Raw genomic sequence first — 21,102 nt, forward strand, 5'->3', positions numbered from 1 at the left:
ATGTAAACCTCACAACTTGTTTTCATATCACAATGACAGCATGTGGTAATGAACTTTCTGTTAAGAACTGTTAAGACCTGGAAAGGGAAAGAAATATATACTCCCAAATACTAATTACTCAGATGCTTAATACTGAACCTCTTCAAAAACCTGGAGATCAGCCAAAAGGTGTCATACATGGTTTCACTTTGTACCAGAACCTTATTTATCAGCATTCTTAATTTCTATTTGTGCAGACGCCATGCTTAGTATTTAGCAATGAAATAGCTAAATATAACAAGCAATGCTAATTAGATTATCCATACACATTTGAGAATTTTTTTATAGCCCAGAATTCTCTATTAAATTCAGCCAAGGAATGTCAACCACATCTGCTACGGCCACCAGAGAAGGGAAGGGGATCCTGTTCACAGGGTATAAAGGTGGTTGTGCTCTCAAGGGATGATGCAGACCCTCAACGCGTCAGTGGCACCACATCTGTCCTGCCCGAAACGTGACTGCTCAGCACCACAGCTGAGCAACTTGTCAGAGTACACGTACTGCTGCCCGAGCAAATATCCAATGGCTCACCTGCACCATGAAGGAGTGGAGTCCCTTGATGTGAAATGAGGATTCAAGGTCTCGACCATCCGCGCTGCGTTGGGAGCAAAGCGCTGCCGGCAGCGGCGGAAGGTTGGACGCCGAGTTCCCCCGGATGGGATCCGTGTCCCAGGGCTCAGTTACAACACTGGGCACTTCATTTCTGGCTTTGTCTCTCTCCTCTTTCCCCTCCTCAAACCTCACCCTAGAACTTTTACATGTTTTTGATGCAGAAATATGTTCCATTTTGACAAGCTCACTGTCGTTACTTACAAAGAAGCAGTATTTCTCACTGCTGCGCTGAAATGACTTAAAACAATAAACCAATTAAGAAAAAAAACCTGCAGCTTAAATATCAACAACAAAAAGCAGCAAGAAAGCAACGTTTCTCCTTCTTCCTCTGTTGGGTGCTGTTCTATGCTACCAAAAAACCACTGAAACATCACAGACAACAACTCATTCTACTGAAATAAATCAAAACCCAGTGACCTCATAGGGGAAAAAGAGTTTTTTACCTCAAACATACACATGTGAAACTAACACCCAAAAAGTCACCCATACATATAATCACAATTCTTCCATGTAAAAACTGAAATTAAAACATCACCTACAAATGATCTGCAGGGCTTTTTTCACAGTGAACACATATTTGAAAATTGCTCATTCCACTCGACACTAGTGATAATTACCAGTGAAAGTCTAGAATTGTGGCCAATAGAGCAACAAAAAAAAAAATAGAATAAGTTTCAGAAATTTTACTAAATTATCCTGGCATGGCTCTCATCTTACAAACTCTGCAACGCTAAGATTGTTACAAAATACAAAATAAAAATTGAGAACATATTGTGAATGTATTTAAAGTAAATTATAATTACGTTTTTTAATTTTCCAGGATTATTTTCAAGACTTCACTGTATCACTGGATGCTATATGTGCAAAAATAGATAAGTTAACATTTTGAATATATTTAGCTTTTACATAAATGTATTTAAAAAGAATGAGTTAAAACTCATACATTTACTTTGAACTTTAACGAGCAGAACAGATATAATTTGTGGCATTAAAGTTATTCAGACTCAATAAAAGCTAAAACTTGTTGCTGCCGAACGGCGAAGCGAGATTTGCACGGTCTGTGTACACCTTGTTTCCCACAATCAAACTGTCAGAGCACAAAAACATTCTCCTGCCTGGGGAGGTTTTGATACCCATCTCCCTGGTGAAAGTGTGCTAAAGGATCTGAAAGAGTTATTGACAATTCATACAGTAACCCATATTCCATTAGGTAGCACTAGCAGAGAACATATCTTAACTCTGAAGGGAGATGAAGCAACAATGTTTTAAATTACTATTGACTCCACCAAATTTCCTGATAATGTCAGAAGACTGTATGTAGTCTGGCAGGTTCATAAGAGACTCAAGATGATACAGGAATCCAATTATGCCAAGTCTATTTAGTTGTCCTGTTTGCTAAGCCAAAGGTTAACGAGAACTGCACTGAAAAAACCTCCTGTGGTATTACAAAGTATTTCTTATGCTGCATAACATGCAAATGAAAAAGTATTTTAATCAAGTCTTTCTTTAACTCCTTAATTGCAGTGGAGTACCCTACAAAACAGCAAATTAAAAACTCATGATGGAAAAAGTGATCTTAAAAATTTGCCACTGAACTCAAGAGATCATCATTAATTACTAAAGTAATCATTAGCGAACAGTTCTAATTTGGGAAAAAAAAAAGTTCAGATCACAGGAGCATAGATAGTCATTGCCATCATTAAATCTTTATAAATAGTAAGCCAGGGCCTCTAATTTTAGACAGAAATTAATTGTATTTTTGTTGGCAACACACTCAAATCTGTTTACACAGCTGACAAATTCCAGCTCCACCAGACTCCATCAGTGAGCTTTGAGGACTTGTCTGCTTCAGAGCAGATGACTCAACATTCACCAGTTTCATTAAAGATGAAAAGGGGAAAAATTCACCTGCAACAATGTCACTTTAAAAAAAAAGACTTAAAGCAGATTCATGAGTTTTACATATGTGAGGTATCCTACTCAAAAGAAAAGGAGGGGAAAAATATGTAAAAACCTAACAGCTGTGGGAAAACAGATTAAAAGTGTTGAGTTTCCAATTCTTTTTTGGGCTAATGTAAACTAATAAAATGTTAAAATGGATCCACATCTCAAAGCCTGTAATTACCACATGACACCATTCTGTTATTTCAGACCTTACATCTATCAGCTCAGATATGCCCTCGAATACATGGACTGGGATTTACCCACCTTCCTCAAACCTACTGTTTCTGCAAACACCACCACAGATATATTTTACAAGTACATTGAAAATTCAGACAGCTTTTGCCTTTTGTTTTTTTTTTTTAATTGGCATAAATCCTTTACCCAGAGCAAAAAAAGGAGCAGTCATATTCAAACAGCAATTCTCGCTTTAGAAGAAAACAGAAATGGACAGGAAAGTAATACACAGCAGATAATGGTAATGTGTAAGAAAGCAAACTCCAAATCCATTTTTCACATTGTAGAGCATTCAATAGAAGAGTTAATTTTTCTACATTTTTCTCAGGTCACAAAATCTACATACAACATAACTACATAATTATTTCACCCTTTTAGGTATTTAGTGGATTGGTTGGGGTTTTTTCTAAAGAAAGGCAGACCTCACTAGCTGGCACTGGGAACATACTAGCAGAAGAAAATTACCTGAGCAAAACTGAAAGATATGATGTAAAACACCATGTAAACACACCATGCAAAGGACAAGCACACAAGGAAGAAAGTCTAATATTTAATGGGATACTGCAGGTAAGTCCCACAATTTCATGAATTTGTGGGCAATTCTGAGTCAGTGGATTCTGTCACCAGTGGTGACCCCTCACTGATTTCAGCAGGAACAACTCCTGCTCTGAAGCCAGGCAGAGGCTTGAGCACAAACTGGGTGAGGTAATGCACTGTGAAAAATACCTAGATGTGCACTCAGAGCATACATAAAAATCAGCCTTTTTTTGCCTGAAGTTCAATCGCTCAGTAAACTTCAGCTTCCCAAATGCTGCACAGCTTTGCTTCAGTCTAGAAAGTCTCCTTTTCGTGTGAAACGTGCACTGAATCTGACACTCAGGAACCATTTCCCTGAGCTCCAGTCATCCAAATCTTGACCATTTGTATCTTCCACGACAAAACTCGGAATGCGAGTAACATTAAGGTACTGCATATGAGACTGTAAATGCCACTGATTCCAATCAATAATCCATGTAAAAATCAGCCTTTTCTAGGAAGGAATGAGAAGAGAAGCATAGGAACTCACTGAGTCATCTGTGGCAGAAGAAGGCCAACCTTCCCACAGCTGGTGACGGACAGGGATACTGGTCAGGTCATACACATTCCGCTTCACCTGGAAAAAAAATTAAAATCAGAATTTGCCCTAAAAATAAATCAGATTTTGCTCTAAAAAAGGCAGCCAAATGGCATTGTTTTCATCACAACCCCAAGCTTTCTATTTTTTCTGGTTATTGTAAAACCCATTCCTTCAACGCTCTTAGATTCAGACGTGGTCAGCAGGTTCACACAGCTGAAAGCAACTGAAAAAACTGCATTGAAGAAAAAAGAATTAAGATCCAAAAATTACTATTCAAAATGGTTCCTTATTACTTCACCATCTTCAATGTAAAAAAAAAAATATCATAACACAAAATTTCCAAGTAAATAGTATTATAAAGTAATGAAAAAGTTAAGAGAAGCAGAAGGCAGTTAACAAAAATTCTGCTGCATGTTTTGCTAGTTAATTTTCACCTGAAAATATTGGGTGAAAATCTTATCAAATAAGAAATACAATGAGTTCCGCATAAGTTTCTTAAAAGGGATCCAAAAATAAAGATTAGCATATTAAACCTGAAAAATTAATAAGGACATTTTCAATGAAAACAACACATTTCAAATATTTATTAACAAAATTATAAGTAACAAATTTTTACATCAACTCTTTTCTCATGCTATTAAATTAGAATTTGCTACTGTTAATCATCTCACATGATGGTTAAAAGAAGGAAGGGAGGGAGGGAGGGAGGGGAAAAAAGGAGAAAAAGTTGAACATTTTGAATAAAGGAAGAATACTAAAAAATACTGGAGTTACAAAACTATTTTCATGAAAACATTACCACAGATAGAAAAGCAGACAAGTTTTCTCAGAGATTTTGTGATAAACAATTACTTAAATCAGAGAAAGATGGATCTTGGTACTTATGATAGACAGTAGTATCTAAAATTCTGAATAATGTCTTACATCTGAACATAAAGACTGCACAAACAATGTAAATATTGCCCAGCAGGACCATAAGTGTGAACAATAAAATGTTCCAGTGAGTCATGGTGGCTTTTCACAGGAATTACAGAATGATCTGGGTTGGAAGGAACTTTAAAGATCTTCCCATTCCAAACCCCTGCCCTGGGCAGAGACACTTTCTACTACAGCAGGTTGCTCAGAGCCCCATCCAAACTGCTTTATTTTCATGTTTGCCTTTCATAAAACTGCTACATGGGAATACAAGGTCCTCCCACACTTGCAAAGGTCTAGACAGATCCCAACAACCTCTACTGCATCCAGAAAAACATTCTCAAAGAGATAAAAATAAGTTTCAATACTTTTAAATAATACTTTGTATGACCATTCTCTAGGCAAAAATATCTGAGCAAGTCACAAGTTCTGCATCCTGGTCTTGGTTGCAAGAGGGCTGCACATTCCAACACTAACAAACACAAGAACTCATTAAACCAAAAGATATTAAGGCAGATAGAGAATATGCAGATGGATAATATTTGACTCAAAGCAAATGACAAGGCTACCCCAAAAAAACTGTCCTCTGATGCCTTCTTTAGATTTTCACTTGTTCACTTGTCAACAGGAAACAAACAGAAATTAACTGTGCTGTAACTTCTGCTATGAGAATTACTAAAAATTCCATGAACTGAAAAAAATTAGATTTATTATATTATAGCTGTCAGCAGAAAATCTTTGAGCTAGTACCTTGCCTGCAGTCTAGTGCACTTACCCTGAGTTAATGATGTTTTCTGAACAGCAAAAGAGTTTGCAATAATCAGAAAGAAAGCTGAAATTTGCCAAAATGGTAAATGCTAACATAATCCATTTTAAGGTTTCATATTCCAGAAATGGATGAAAGACAATTCCACACTGCCATTCTTAGGAAGATAATACACTAAGAGAGGAATTTTATATCATCTGATGCTACCTATTAATCAGTACTTGACATATCTTCAGCACGGAAGCATTGTTGAGGTTTGACTCCATGGTAAAGTAATATAAACATATGGAAAGTACATATGCTCCCTCTACAATTTGTAATTTGTTTTCAGTACAGGATCTATATGAAACATCTGGCAACAGATTTTCATCTAAAATATTTTTGCATAATGAAATAGCACCAAAATTCTTTTCCTGGATCATCTTTAGAGACAAATACTCCATGCATCCTTTTAAATTCTGCACAGCAATAAATGGATGAAGAATACATGTGCACACATTAAGCAGTGAAACAATTGTTCCAATCACTGTGAAGAACCAAAGGAGGGTGAGGGACAAGGCAGGGATTTCTAAACATAGTCTTCCTCACAAATGTTGATTTGGGCCACATTCTTCACAAGATTCTTCATGTCACAGTCACAAGGTTGTCAACAAATACCCAAACCTGAGAAAATCCAGGGCATATTGAGACCCAACACAAAGTACAGTGCTCTTCCTGTATTTTCAGATCTTCCATTCAATTATGGTTGCTCTTTCTCATTATTTTTTGTACTTGCAGTTATTTCATGCTAATAAAGTGCCCCTTAGGGAAAACTGTGAAGCACTGTCTCACATTTCTGGACCGATTTAACACATAGGCTGTGCAGATAATAATTTCAACACTATCAGTCCAAAGCTTTCTGAATATAAATATTCTGCACAGGTGAGTGGGAAAGAAGAGCTTTAACTTATTCTCCAAGAGTAAGATACAATACTTCCAACTCTAGAGTCTGTATCTCACTAAAGAACAAAAGTGAGACCATGCGGGTGTCTTGCCTGGATATTTCAGTATTATAACAAGCTGAGTTTGGATTTTCAGCTCAGCTTTGCATTCTGTATGTTTTGGAATCATTAAGATACCTCTCCATTTTTTCCTAAAACTGGTAAATTACATGTACACATGATAACCTTTATGTTAATATTGGTTTTGTTCAGGAGGTTTTGCAGGGAGACTGACCTGGGAACTATGCTTCAATTTAAAAACAGTATTTTAGCTTAAAAAATTGAAACAAGAACACCCAGTCTTTAAGACACAGAACACTGAAGTATCTATTAGCAATTCAAGTGGATTTCACTTCAGTGCTTCCTCATAGGGTCCTTGATGGCTTTTTAAAGAAATACTGACCCCACAACAACCCAAAATGTAACAATCCTGACCTGTGTAGAATCACCAGAACACAGCTCTTGGTGGTTTAGTTTTCTTGCATTAAAAACCAGAATAAACCGTCCCTGTGAAATATTTATTTTCCAGCTACACACCAGAACTAATATTCTTTTCACTATATAAAACTCTAAAGGGCACTACTTTTAAATAACAAGTGAGACTTATTTACAGAAACATGGGATCAATAGGACTACATAATATTGTTTTCAAAAAGCCTTCAGAAGTAAAAAAAAATAACTCGGAAGTCACATTCCTCAAATTCCCTTTTAATTCCAAAGTACAACAGAAAGGCATTATGAAAAAAACAGTATTTCCCTTCTTTCATTAACTCATCTGTAACTGCACTGAATTCAATAACATTCCTCTGCTATTCTAAGCTTGAAAGGCATGCTCGGGGTAAAGTGTTATGTTGGTATAAAGCACAATGCCAGACTGATGTGCTGGACAAAAGTGATCAAAGTTGAAGTAATTTTAGCCAACGCACAAGTATTCTGCTGCATTATTCTACCACAATGACATCTGTTGAGCAACTCGTCGCAGAATAAACCAGTTGTTATAGGCAGGCCTGGCTGGGTAGGGGACCATGTAAGACTGATTAGAGTAATGTTTGATTAAACAAACTGCTTGAGTTAAGATCATAACTGGATTTGGAATTCATGCCAAAGCAGTCCTCTTTCAAACAACAAGCCACAATCAATTATTTAAGATAAAATAAGCTTGCTTTTAAATAATGATTTGATTTTTGGTTTCTTTGATAATTAGAACACTATTACAAAAGCGGACTGTAAAATGTTTTAGAGATTACGATATTTACTATTTTAGTATAGAAAACTCCTTTTCTTATTGACTAAGTTTCAGTTTAAAGTGAAAAACTCCAAGAGGAGGAAAGTGTTCTAAAGATTCATATAAAGCAGAACTGTGAACTGCTCCTTCACTAGACCAATAAGAATCTACAGCCACACTCTTCATGCAACTGGAAAAAGTTAGCACAGTAAATGGACAAAGTCTGTGTTAAGGATTTTACTTATAAATTCACTTGGCATTGAGAGGAGGACCGAAATATTTATTGTGTAAAGCAAACTTTATAAATTGCAGTGCCATCCACTGAGCTACATTTATTGGCAAACTTTTTGGTCCCACACTTTTGATCAATTTGAAATATGAATTGGTGGCATTGTCTTTGTGCAGCCCAGAATGTCTTTTCATAATGTTCAAATGCCATGGTGACTGGTACATTACTATGGCAGCCACCCTTCAGATCATCATCTCCAGAATATAAGAGATCTTTAAAAACAAATTAAAGGCACATCTATTTGGTTTCACTACTCAGCAGTAAACAGTATCAATACAACCATTTGAACAGAAAAAAGAAAAAAATAGCCCATACATTTCAGATGCAGTCTTACTTGGAAAATAATAAATAATTCCTGCATAATGCCCTGACTTGCAGTTATACCATGTGAGTTTTCCCTTCAGCTCATTTTCACTGGTTTTAGAAAGGAGTAAATATATTTAACAACTTCTAATATTTTAAGAAAACCAGTATGTCAAAGTAGCTAACACACTCAGGAAACTTCCCAGATAGAGTCAGAGTGTTACCTGCTTATCTTTCACTAGTTTTTTTTTAAACAGATTAACAACATTGCTTTGAAAGTAAGGTTAAACACAAAAGATACACTATGTTTGCAGAGATGAAGCAAAGTTAACACTCAAAGTCCTGTCACATTCATATTAGTAAGAATAAAGTGAAGCAAAATGTACCACAGGGCAAGAAGTCTGTACCAGGTACTGCGATGGCAGCAATATTCTGGGGATTGCACTTAGCAGGAATAAGTAGCTATTTTCTCATCTCTGAATTAGAAAAATCAGAAACCTACTTGCAAAAAACAAAGATATAACACTTACTAAATGATTTAAAAAATTAAGTTTATACTGAATCATCAAAAAAGTGTCATGCCTGAATCTGTATCTTTGAATCACAACAAATCACAACCAAGTTTAACAGTAGTTTCCCTCAGGCTGTTTTCCACTTATGCAGGTACAAAGTTAAGTGAAATAATGTACATAATGAACTTTTGTTAGTCTTATTATTAAATATAATTTATGCAAAGCTGTAAATTGGCTGAGATGCTAAAGACTGTTCCAGGCACATAGGCAGCATGAAAGACAGTGCAAAAATGAGTGCATGAAAGACAGACAAAAGGAGCAATAAAGTCAGAGGACTGTGAGGAATGTGGAATGTGGGTTGGGGGACGCAGGGAAATGAGATCACATGCAGACAGTCCAAGGTTGCATGGGGCACTGATGGTACAGCAGAAATCTTGACTTTGACACTGTAACAGAGAAGTCAAGACAAGGAAACAAAATTTTTAGAGGACAGAAACAATATGGATGGGGCAGCGCCAGGAAGAACTCCAAAGTAAGCAGAAGCATTTTGGTGAAGAAAGATGGAAAGAAAGGAGGCAAACCCAGCTAAAGTGACAGGCTTAAAGATTAGAGGTGAAAGCTTTTAACATATCTGCCAGCCAAATTCCAACATACAGCAAAGAGCACTGGGAATGTGGCAGGAATAGATGGGAAGCAGGGGCAGAATCAAGCAAGTTTTCTAAGCACAGAGAAGCATCAAAGATGATATTAGGATGAATTTGAAAAGATAATGATGTTATCAACACCAATGAGGAAATGATGGTTAGATAAAAGGGTGATTTCAGTTAATTGTGGACTAACAGGAATTACTCAAATACAGAGATGCCAAACTAGAGACAAAGAATTTCTGAATCAGCACCTCTGCCACAAGCTATTGCAATATATTTGGTCCACAGGAACAGAAAAACACAAAATACAAACTGAAGAAGTTAGGAGGGAAAATGACAAACCAAAACAAGAAATCTGTATTTTAAATGCTCTCATAGCAGAGAAAAAGGATTTTGCATTTTATCAGGAAAAGGATATCACGAGCCAAAGGAGAAATTGAATTTCTTAACTTTAAAAGTAATTTTTAGCCACCTACCCACTGGGAGGATATATTCACATATAGTAATGCAGTGCACTGTGTGAGCCACCACTAACACCCAAACCAAAATTTCAGGTTACTTTATCCAAGACTCATTTAATGGAAAGGTTCCAATTCTGCTCCAGTCACAATTTTGCTTATGTTCTTATATTTCCAACACATAATACACTAAATAAATTAAATAAATTTAGTGTAATAAATTACACTAAAATATAAAAAAACAAAGCCTATTTAAATAATCAAATTTTAATTTTAGTGTAAGTTTTACTTTAGAAATAATACTGCAATTCTAAAGACATCAAATGATAGCCTGCCTCTCCCTCTAGCAGCTGACTGAAGTTTAAATTACAGAATGCCTCCAATTAATGAATTAAGATGTCAGGATTGGGTATTTTTAAATAACAGCATCTGCTCCTTGCAGATTTTATACCACTGAAACTCTCTAAGGAAGACTCACTATGCTATTTACATTAACACATATTCAATTCACTCTGCTGTAATCTAAAGGAAAAAATACACTTCCAATGTAAATATTTAAAATCTATACTGAATGCAAAGGAAAACCTCACCTGCCCAAGCCTATCAACCAAAAGTCAGTCATGATTCAGCACTTTTATAAAATGCACAGCAACTCCACTGTGTGTTTTACTAAAATACATTTTCTAATTAATTTTTTATTCCATATCTCTTCCTTTAAATTACTATTTTTGCTTTTAATATCTCTGAATATATTCTGGTCTGCATTTATTAAGCTTTCCCACTTAGTAGGCTAAAGCTTTGAAACCATGCTTCTTGTCTAATGCAGAATAGAAATGGAAATGCATTCTATTCTAACATAACTGATTTTAATTCAATGTCTAAAATACATTACTTGCTTATTCCATTATGTCAAGTAAAACTGAAACAAATAAAAGCACCAAAACATACATAGCTCATGAAAGTAGGATTCTCTTTTCTCTCAGGACTGTTCCATTTTCTAATTAAAAGCAATATGCAATTTCAGGCCATCCCAAAGGGCCCTAAGAGAACCTGAATGTCCACTGTACATCAGCCCCATACAAAGCAGAATTCATCAGAGTTACAACACACACACACAAAACCAACAGACAATTTTATGCCAAGTTTTTGCACACCATTTTGCTAAAATTAAACCTATCTCATGGACAGAAATGTCATTAATGCATCCAACTTTGAAGTGCATGGAGCAGTGTTTGAAGCTCAATAAACCTGGTTTAAACTACATCAGAAATGGGTGCACTGTACTATAGCACTCAATACTGGGCCAATATCTTCATTAAAAGCTTGGTGAAATTTTTCAGATTAACTCAGATCTGGAAAATAATGTGCAATTTTTTGGTGACATTTTGCTAATAAGAGTTCAAGCCAAGATTATATAATATTAAGCATGAGCAAATATATTTTTCTGATGCTTCCAATTCTTTCATTTCAGTATTTAGAAGAGAGTTTGAAGTGCATGAATTTTGCTTCTCATGGTTATAAAGGTGGAGTAAAAACTTCATGTATCTAGGGATTAAATGAATATTTTAATATAAACACTAAATTCATTTTGAGAGATGAGGCAAGGAAAAACTGGTAACTGCTTTGACAGATTAAGGTAAGTAATTGCAGTTAATGTATTACTTGGCTATTATGTGTTTTTAAATGGGAGAGGAAGGAAAATGTTCAGAAGAAAGAATCTGTAAGCAGACAGTAACCTTAACAGAGGGATGTTTAGTAAAAACATCTTATTTAGGAAAAGAAGGCACTAAATATGAGTTACTAGCACCACCTCCAGAAAAGCATGTGGATTCTTTACTCCCCAGCCAAGCACTTACAGCTTCATTCCCCAAGAGTTACATCCATCATAATGCGTCACCAAAGAAAATAAAAAAAACCCCAATTAATTCCATTTCATTTATACCAACGCTAGATGACTACAGCTACTCCAAGTAACTTTTGTGAAATACTACTGGCAAACTTTAAATGTCCTAAGTTCAGAAAATAAACTGTTTTTTCCTGAGTTAGCTGGCTGTGCTTTGTCCTGTTGTTCTACAGCTGTGACCTTCCATGACATCACTTACTCACTTCACAGCCTCTTTGGGCAACTGTATTTCTGAGCTGTAAAACCTATTCAAGTAATTTGTGAAATTTTTGTCAACCAGGAGTTATCAGAAGTTCAACCAGTTTGTGAATGAGCAGGTTATTTAAAAATTAAGCAAGTGTAATAACATTTAAGACTCATTACGTTTAGTAAGTTCTTGCAAAGAAGTGTTTGGGACTTTCAGCAGCAGAAGTAATACTATGAATAAATTACTTTCATAGATTTGACAATTATTCATACTTCATTATCCCCTATTTTATTAATTTGAGCTCATATTTTAAATCTCTTTTAAACCAACCCTTCTTGGATGCAATTTGACTCTTTCTAAAGGATCTGTGCCAAGTGTGTATCTTACCATTATAACCTACAATAAAATGGCTCATTAGGTAATACTAGTATAATTTTGGTTAAAACCTGCAAATTTTGGAACAGAAAATAAAAGCAAGACTACAACTAAACTTCACTGAATCTTCTGATGTGTGAACTTCTGATTGCCTCATGCAATACACATCTGTGTGTGTGTGTGTGCATACGTACCTACAACATAATCTAAAAAGATGGGTGCCCCAAGCACATGAGATGTTCCCTCAAATACTAAGCAAGATATTTTCCAAACTCAGCTTCCTGTCCAGACAATTTTGAGAATTAATCTGAGCTCTCTTCAAGCTACCAGATACTACTTTTTGCCACTGCTTTGGATAAGCCTTTTCATGAGCTGCAGCACGTGGAAAATGTTCAGTACATTCATAATATTGTATTATACACTGCATTAAAATTCTATATACAGCTGTCTGGCTATCTTTGAAATGTGGGTTTAGTTGTCAATTCCTCAGTTTTCTGACAGCATACATGCATGTTTTAATTCTTTAAAATAAAGAAACCCCTTTGCTGACATCTATCTCTAAATCCCTGAAATCAGCTATCCTTCTAGAGAAGCATTTTGGCTAAATGCAAGGTACAATCTTCTAAAGTTGATGCTGAAGTTCCTGGATGCTGCTATATGGCCTGCACTGTGCAAAGGTTCAGCTCACATAATTATTATTATTCATTGCTTGTAGTGCCTAGGAGACCTAATTGTGATAATCCCCTCTGAACTTTAAACTGCATGACCCTTTGATTTTTTTAATAGAAGGTTAAAAGAAGAAACAAATTCCTATAGAAGAAGAAGAAGGGAAAACACATTCTTAAGAAATTGGGGCAAGAGACATGAGTATTTAAAAAAAAAAATTAGCAGCTCACAAGCATGAGTTTGAAACAGGGTATGAAAGAATTAAGAGTGTGAGTTAGCTGTGACATTAGAGATTGAAAGGAAGATGTGATTAGGGTTAAAAGAGATCAAACAACAAAGACTTACTGCCAAAACAATTTTACAAATTTATTTGAAAATGCCTTAAACACTTCTACTAACAAAATAAAACTGCTGATAGTATCTGAAGTTTGTTTGTTTGCTTGTTTGACATGCACTGACAAAGAAAAGACACATTTTGAAGTCCCAATTCAGTTCCATTCAATAGGAATGGTCACTTGAGAAAATACCACTTATTAGCTACCTAAATGACCCATCACTGCTCTGTGGAAACTTTTATCTGACCTCTCTGCACATTGAGAAAGACAACAGGCAACTGCTCCTCAGGCATCCATTACCAGATCACCATCAACAGGTAAATACTCTTTTGGCAAAACATTGAGTTGCAATATGGAGGGTAGATACAGTTTCTAATAGTTGTACCCCCAAGGTCCCAATTCCAGTTGATTTTACGTCCTGAAATGTTGAGAGATTGCCAAACACCTTGATACTTACTGATCATGAAGTTAAGTATGTGCCAAGAACATTAACTTTGATCCAAGCTACTCAAAATCTGTATGAAAACACTATTTCAACAATTAACTACACATTTTGTCCATCCTAACATCTCTCAGACTTACCAGAGGATACTGACACTACTGGGTAATGGTAAAATATAAGCTAAAGCTGCAAAGTAAGAAAAAATCTCCATGCCTGTTACATAGGCTTGGTCCCACCTTGTCCACATCACTTGTGCATATATTCAATTATAGCAAAGTGACCCCCATGGACATAGTCAGGCTCCCACTCATAAGGACATGAAAGATTATTTCTAGGGTCTGAATCATCACTGGAAATAAAAGAGAGAGTCAATGTGACTCTTGCAGTAGAAAGAAAATCTGTTACATTTTCAAAGCTGTCATGCTCAGGACAAAAGAAAAATTTAGACAAATATATTTCTAGTCAAACACCCTCATGTCCATTTAAAAAGTAACTGGTCTGCAACATCTCAAGTGTAATAAATACATAAATTTGGTTATTTCCCTACTTGGGAATATTCAGGGGTTTCAAAAGTAATCACTCAAACCAATAAATGGTAAAACAAATGGTCATTTTAGGAACTAGTAAGAAGAAGAAGAATGGAAGTCAAAGGTCCAATCCTTACTGCATTTAACATATTAAAGAACATCATTTAGATACATATGGGGGAAGGGGGAAAAAACCAAAACCCAGGCAAAAATCTCCCATTTAGAAGTTTCTTTTCACTTTGGTTCACTGAGCCAAGGAATCCTACTGCCTCCCACAAATCTCAGATTATGACTCCAAGAAATATGCTCCTGAACACATTTCACTGCTAAACAGTATCTTCCTCCACTCCTACCCAACTATGTTTCAAAATAGAAACTGATTCAGTTTCAGTCTTAAAAACTGCATAAACCACATTTGCTTCAGAGCAATCCTGATTTTAAGTGATAAGCCTACCAATTTTGGTGTAAGAAAGAGAACATCACAAAATCAGTATTTTCTCATCTGTTTTTACCTGTTCTCTAGACAATCGATAAAATAAGTTTTTGGGAGAGACCACTATCTTCTTGCTTCTAGAGACAACATAAAATTTGTAAATAATTATAAAGCATTAACAAATTTACACATTATATGAAAAATAGTTCAATCTATTAACTTTGTCAAGCAAAGTACCACAGTCATGCAGAGAGCTGGGAAGTACTTTCACATTAAGAAATTCTCCAATACCTCTAAGTTCAGTGTTTTACTTCTCTCTTCCCTCCACTTTTACACTTAAAGGTCACAGCAAACCTGCTGCTTAGTAAAGAGATGGGCAGACTCACTCTGCAGCCCTTTTATTCCTAGGGCCAGCACACAAGGTGCATCTAAAAAGGAAGATGAGCCACAGATATAAAAGGTCTTATGCATTACATTAATTTCCCAAAGCAAAAATTAAGTGCAACCTGCATTTTCTCTGAAGACTCTCTGGTATTATCACCATGAAAAGAGAAGATGGGTCATCCAGAAACCCATCAGCAGCTCAAGTGCTGACTTGCTTGGTTCAGTTCAGTTGTTGGTATCAGCTATTTGACAGACTTTTATGTGAGAGCTCTGTAGGAAGTCAGCTCTAAAGTAAACTGTGACATCTTTTCTCAGTCACTCTAACTATGAATTTAATAAATTCTTTGATGTGGTTGTATTTGAATAGATATTCAATTCATGTTATTCTGAATTCAAGTTAAGCTATAAAACAATGTTCATTGAGCTGTCAGTCAAATTTCTACTAACAAGAACATTTCTGGGTACTCCCTCCATTTCATCATTGTGTCTACCAAATCAAAACTTATTTAGGGGTTTTTATATCAACAATATTCAGAAGTAATTGGAAATTGATTTCTGCTTTAACAATGGAAAGGAATTGCAGACAAACCTTCATACTGGGTTTTAAGAATATCAACACACACACATCAATTACAAATACAGTTACTAATATTGCTACATTTAAGAAATATGCATGTAAGGTGCCCGCTTATACTTTTAACAAGCATCTCTCCTATATACATGTACATTTTAGAAAGAGAATTCAGTCTATTTAACAATTCACTAACAAAGCTATTCCTTAGCTCATCCCTGCCATAACCTGCTCTATTCAGAAACATATGGGAAAAGACATTAAATAACCAGTGAAAACCATGGACTTCTGGTATTAGTGCTACACATTGCATACCCCTATTCATTATTCCACCTCCCTTGTTTAATCTATCATTAAGACTCAGTGACCCTACACTAAATTTAAAGCAGATCCTTCCTTCCTCCCATGCCTAAATTCACATACTTTTCTAGTTGGGGATGCCCTCAAGTATTAGCCACTCTACAGGGTTTCTCTAATCTCAGCTCTGAACTATGTTGTGCTATAGAAGCAAGAAATTGCTGGTTTACATCTTTAACTATGGAATCTTCCACCCAAAAAATCCCCTCTTTTACTTAATAAGATAGAGGAAAATCTTTCATGTAGAACATATTTAACATGTTTAAAAAATATATATTTCCCTCTATACGACATAGAACAAAAGTTATAAAGTATATTATATCAAAGCAGTGCTTCCCTGAACTTGTGTCCCAAACATAATTTCATTGGAAACAATTTTAAAGCTTTCAAAAGTTTATTGTCACATCACAGAAAAGCTAGATCTTTATTTGAATTTAATGTCAATATGAAACAGGTTTCTAATAACCAGTTTTTTTTAAAAATAAAGCAAGAAGATGATCAAATATCAGGTATCAGACTTGCTTTTGTTTTTTAACATAGAAACTAAAAACACACAAAAATATTAAGACCTCTATCTCTTTCTTTTAACTGACAGTTTTCCATGTAACAGTAATGGCAGTACAGGTGAAATCATATCATGAGTTTTCTGAGTGAGGGCCAAGAATCTTTATTGCTGCCATCTATAGTACTTGCCAACTATAGCCCTGCCTTCCTCTTCCACAATAAGATGAACATTGATCTGCACCAGTATTTTTAAAAGTTAGAGACACTAAAACTGTGAGTGAAGCAGAGATGAAATTCCACTGAGTCAACAAAATCAATCAGACAAAGGTACCATTCAAATATAGATTTTTATGTCTACCAAAAGAAGCCATACAAATTTGTTTTGGTTTCATGAGTAATACTACTTTTAGTGTATTTAAAAATGTTTAACCACATTTCCTCAAAAAAGAGAATAAAGTTGAAAAAGCAGCTGCAACCTTGACAAAAAGCCCAATCTACATTCTCTCTGGCTCTTCTTTCTTTAATTTAAGTCTTTTCCCCAAACAAGTCAGTACTTAAACAAGCATACATGAGTCATAAGTACTTGTAGAATACAAAAGGTTGATGGGAAAAGCAAATTAGTAATGTTTAAATTATCAGGTTATCAGATAACAGAAAAATATTAGAAACAGTTAAAATAAACACACTAAGCCAAGAGCAACACTAGAAAACCTGAAGTCTAAGGTCTGCAGGTGCAGACATGGGAAGATGAAGGGAAATGAAAATAAATTAACTCTAGAGATCAATTTGAAGACAAAAATTATTTGGAAGCCTCTCAAGCGAGGAACTTTTCTTAACAAACAGTAAGACTTTTATGAAGAAAATAAATGCTGCTAAGGTCCCAGTCCTGCAACCTCTGCTTCAGGCATTTTTGCTGAACTGGACTGGCTTCCAGACCTGGACTGCCTAAATTAAAAATATAAGTAATTTACAATACTGAAGTCTACAATATTGAAATCACATTTCCCATTAGAATTCCAAAATATTAAAACAAAACTACATTATGTTGTTCCTCTAAGAAGAGTGCACAGCTGAGTCTCTCTCAATGCAATGAGTTTATTCTCTGTATCTCCAACAGCAGCCACCTTCATGAACAGTCTGGTCTGAGTGACCCAAAAACACCCAAAGCTGTTTCATGATGGAGGAGTCAGTATTTCTTGAATATACAACTAAATGCAATTTCATTAGTGTTTGACCAAAACACTACAGGAGTTACCTCTTCTGCAGATTCCAGTCTTTACAAAGCTCACCATTCATTTGCTGCAGAACAACAGAAAACTTAATGATCAGTTCAGAAAATGAGCTAATGTAAAGCTATTCTGACCATTTTCACTATTCTATTGTGCAAACTTGTCATCTCACTGAAATGGAAAGATTTGAATAAAGGTTAACTTAATTAATTAAACATATATATTATTTTCTCCACACTTTTCAGTCTTAGCTTGACATGCAATTCTATATCTATTAAATAAGCAGTGAACACTATTCCATTTAATGAAAAAAACTTAAATTACAGATTAGTGAGTCTCAGCAGCTAATTTTTCCCAAAACACCTACAATACTGCACAGAATTAGCAGAGTCTCCATCAGAATTCCTTTATGTAAAATAAAACTAGAAACTATGTATTACAAAACAAGATTCACAGATAACAAATATTAAGATCTGAAAAGAGCTATTCAGCTCAAATTAACACATTTCTATAAATCAAAGCAAAATTCATCCTCACATTCATTCCTGTTACAGAATTGTCACTTCAATAGCCAATAAAAAGAAAGAACTAATGAGGTATTTCAGTATCTCCCAAAGAAATATTTTCAGCTCTGTTTTGCTTTTAAGTGCTTGAAAGGAAAAGAATAATGAATTGCTCCCACACAGTCTTTTTATTATTCTGTTATCGCAACAAGAAAGTTACACCAAGTCTTTATTTTTCACGTAGTCCAAGATTTTTTTTTTTTTTTTTTTGTCTCACCACAACAATGACAAAGGAAGCAGATCAGGAAGGACAGTTATTTATCAGCACCAGGGAAGTGCTGCTTGAAGCAGCAAATGTCCCTGTTTCTACTAATGGCTAGCAGGGTGAGATAACAGATTTATTGGGTAACTAAGTGATACATATCTGAGAGCTCTGCACTAATATCCAGACAAAAATCCAATGTACCACATTTCCACAATTTACACAACAGACAAGGATCTAGACTTCTACCAAAAACCAGGTCATTCAGCTGTATCCTGTGGAGTTTCCAGGATTACTTCTCCCTGTGAGGATGAACATCCCCTACTGGAGACAAGCAAGCATCCTCTAGACCTGAAAGCATCCACATTCATCAATGGGACCACGGATTTGAGATGGGGAAGACAAATCTGTTCAAGTCCAGCAATAACAAGCTGGAAACTTGAAGAAAGGACTGAGATTTCACCTGAACAGAGAGTATGCCCTGGACCCAAAGTGTTTCAAACAGGACAATGAAATCATAATCACTTCTTTCATGACCTACGTGAGAATACTTAGAAGAAAATTAATTAGAGGCACATCCAAAACATCAGTGTATGTAACAGGCTCTTTAGCCTTAAAGAAACCTAAGGACTAGAATAGATTTATTAACACTTTTTTTTAGTGTATGTGGAACTTGATCAGCCTTGAGTAACCACAACCTGGACAATTCTGAAGATATCCTCCCAGGCTGCTCCTTAGAAATGTTCCAAACCAATGGGACACACGACCCTTGAGCACTCACAGAGATGCTTAAGAAGGGAATGGCCTTTCCTGATAGGCCAAATGCTTTCTAAGAGAGAAGTGATCACTTATTAAAGTGTGGTCATCACCGTGACACTGTGGTGTGTGAGGCTTAAGCACACATACTATCAATAGCAGCTGAAAAACATTTCATAAAGAACTTGTGATGCTGCCAGTGAGCAGTCACTTACCCACCAACCATCAGATAAGGGTCAGAAAGTTATGTATGTATCCAGTCACATGGAAGGCAGGACTGATGACAATAAATTTGGTGAATCCATGTTGCAGCCCTGTGATTTTAAGTAACACATGCAAGAACAGCAGTCCTGACTCAATAAGAACCAAAAAAAGTTGAGTTACAATGTACACAGACAGGAATCTGGCACAGAATGACCTCCTCCAGCAGCAAAACCAGCTCAGTAACCTTAAAACTCTCCACATGAATGCAAAAATAAAGGCTTTTGGACACTTTGTTTAAAAGATAAGTATCACCATCTTGTACTGACTTTGGATATTTCAGGTAGTTTCTGTAAAATCCTCTTCCCTTGAAATAAGAGGCCATTACTAAAGCCCAATGGATTAGAAGTCCCAGGAAAGGTTTGCCTGCAGCTATCTTATGAAAATCAATTCCTGAAAAGCAGCAGGAAAACAAATGACAGGGATGGCAGGAAGCCAACAAAAAGCTAAGATCTACTGGTCATAGTTTCACAATGACAGGCATTTTAAATTGTAATTCCAGATCAGGAGAAATGGGTGCAATCCGTCACCAAATCTATGGAGAAAATGGAGAGATGAGATTAGAAGAGAAATAAGTCACTCCTTTCCAAAATTTTCAAAACTGTTTGAAAGTATGGACCAAGAGATCAGCTATTAAATGGAAGTTCAACTATGGTGGCTTTGGCAGTGATGATAACCCAAGGACTCTATCATGATTTGCAAGGAAATTGTGGAAGCTGGAAGCCACTCAAAGACATCTGCTGTTAGTTCTGCCACACATCTCTGAGCTTGCTGTAGACTCATAAAGCATGGAACCAATCTATGCCTGAAGAAAAACCCTCAGTTACTCACTGAAATTCAAAAGTTCTGTTATGTAAATGATGAAAAAAAATCCCGTTTCTAGATTTTGATCTACAGGCAATGTCAGAAAAACAGGAAGCTTCTGGTTTTATCACCACCTCTTTGAGACTGATATTCCAGATCTGATCCTTGGAAATAGGTCACTAAAACATTAGGATATGGGTTGGAGATTTTGAGGATATGCTGAAGTCACATTATCTTAAAAATGCTTACAGTTGCATATGAGACATTAACCTTGGGAAAGATATAAAATTAATCTGTAAGAAAGCTGCAATGCCATCCAAATGATCAAGATAAATAATAGAAATTACAACCTTACACTTTTGTTTTTCAGTATCTGACTCTGATTCAGAAGATCTCAAGGCATTATTACCCAGCAGAGATAGAGAAGGATAGAAAAGCACATTTCAGAACAAAAACTGTGTAGAAATACTTGCAAATTGAACGCCTCTCTTTTACTTTCATCAGAGCTCTCCTTTCAAAAAAGAATCAATAAAGCTTCAGAGGAGTAAACCATGTGCAGTTT

The 21,102-nt window shown here is 35.7% G+C and overlaps 1 protein-coding gene across 1 annotated transcript in view; it reads right to left on the bottom strand.

The window, feature by feature from the left end:
- FAF1 (Fas associated factor 1) overlaps nt 1–21,102 on the bottom strand; it is a 153,992-nt gene that overhangs the window by 70,836 nt on the left and 62,054 nt on the right. Inside the window, exon 8 of the mRNA XM_062497347.1 lies at nt 3,896–3,982. Coding sequence (XP_062353331.1) covers nt 3,896–3,982 — 87 coding nt within the window. The remainder of the gene's footprint in view (nt 1–3,895; nt 3,983–21,102) is intronic.

Source organism: Cinclus cinclus, chromosome 8 (genome assembly GCF_963662255.1).
Source record: "Cinclus cinclus chromosome 8, bCinCin1.1, whole genome shotgun sequence".
Taxonomy (NCBI): Eukaryota; Metazoa; Chordata; class Aves; order Passeriformes; family Cinclidae; genus Cinclus; species Cinclus cinclus.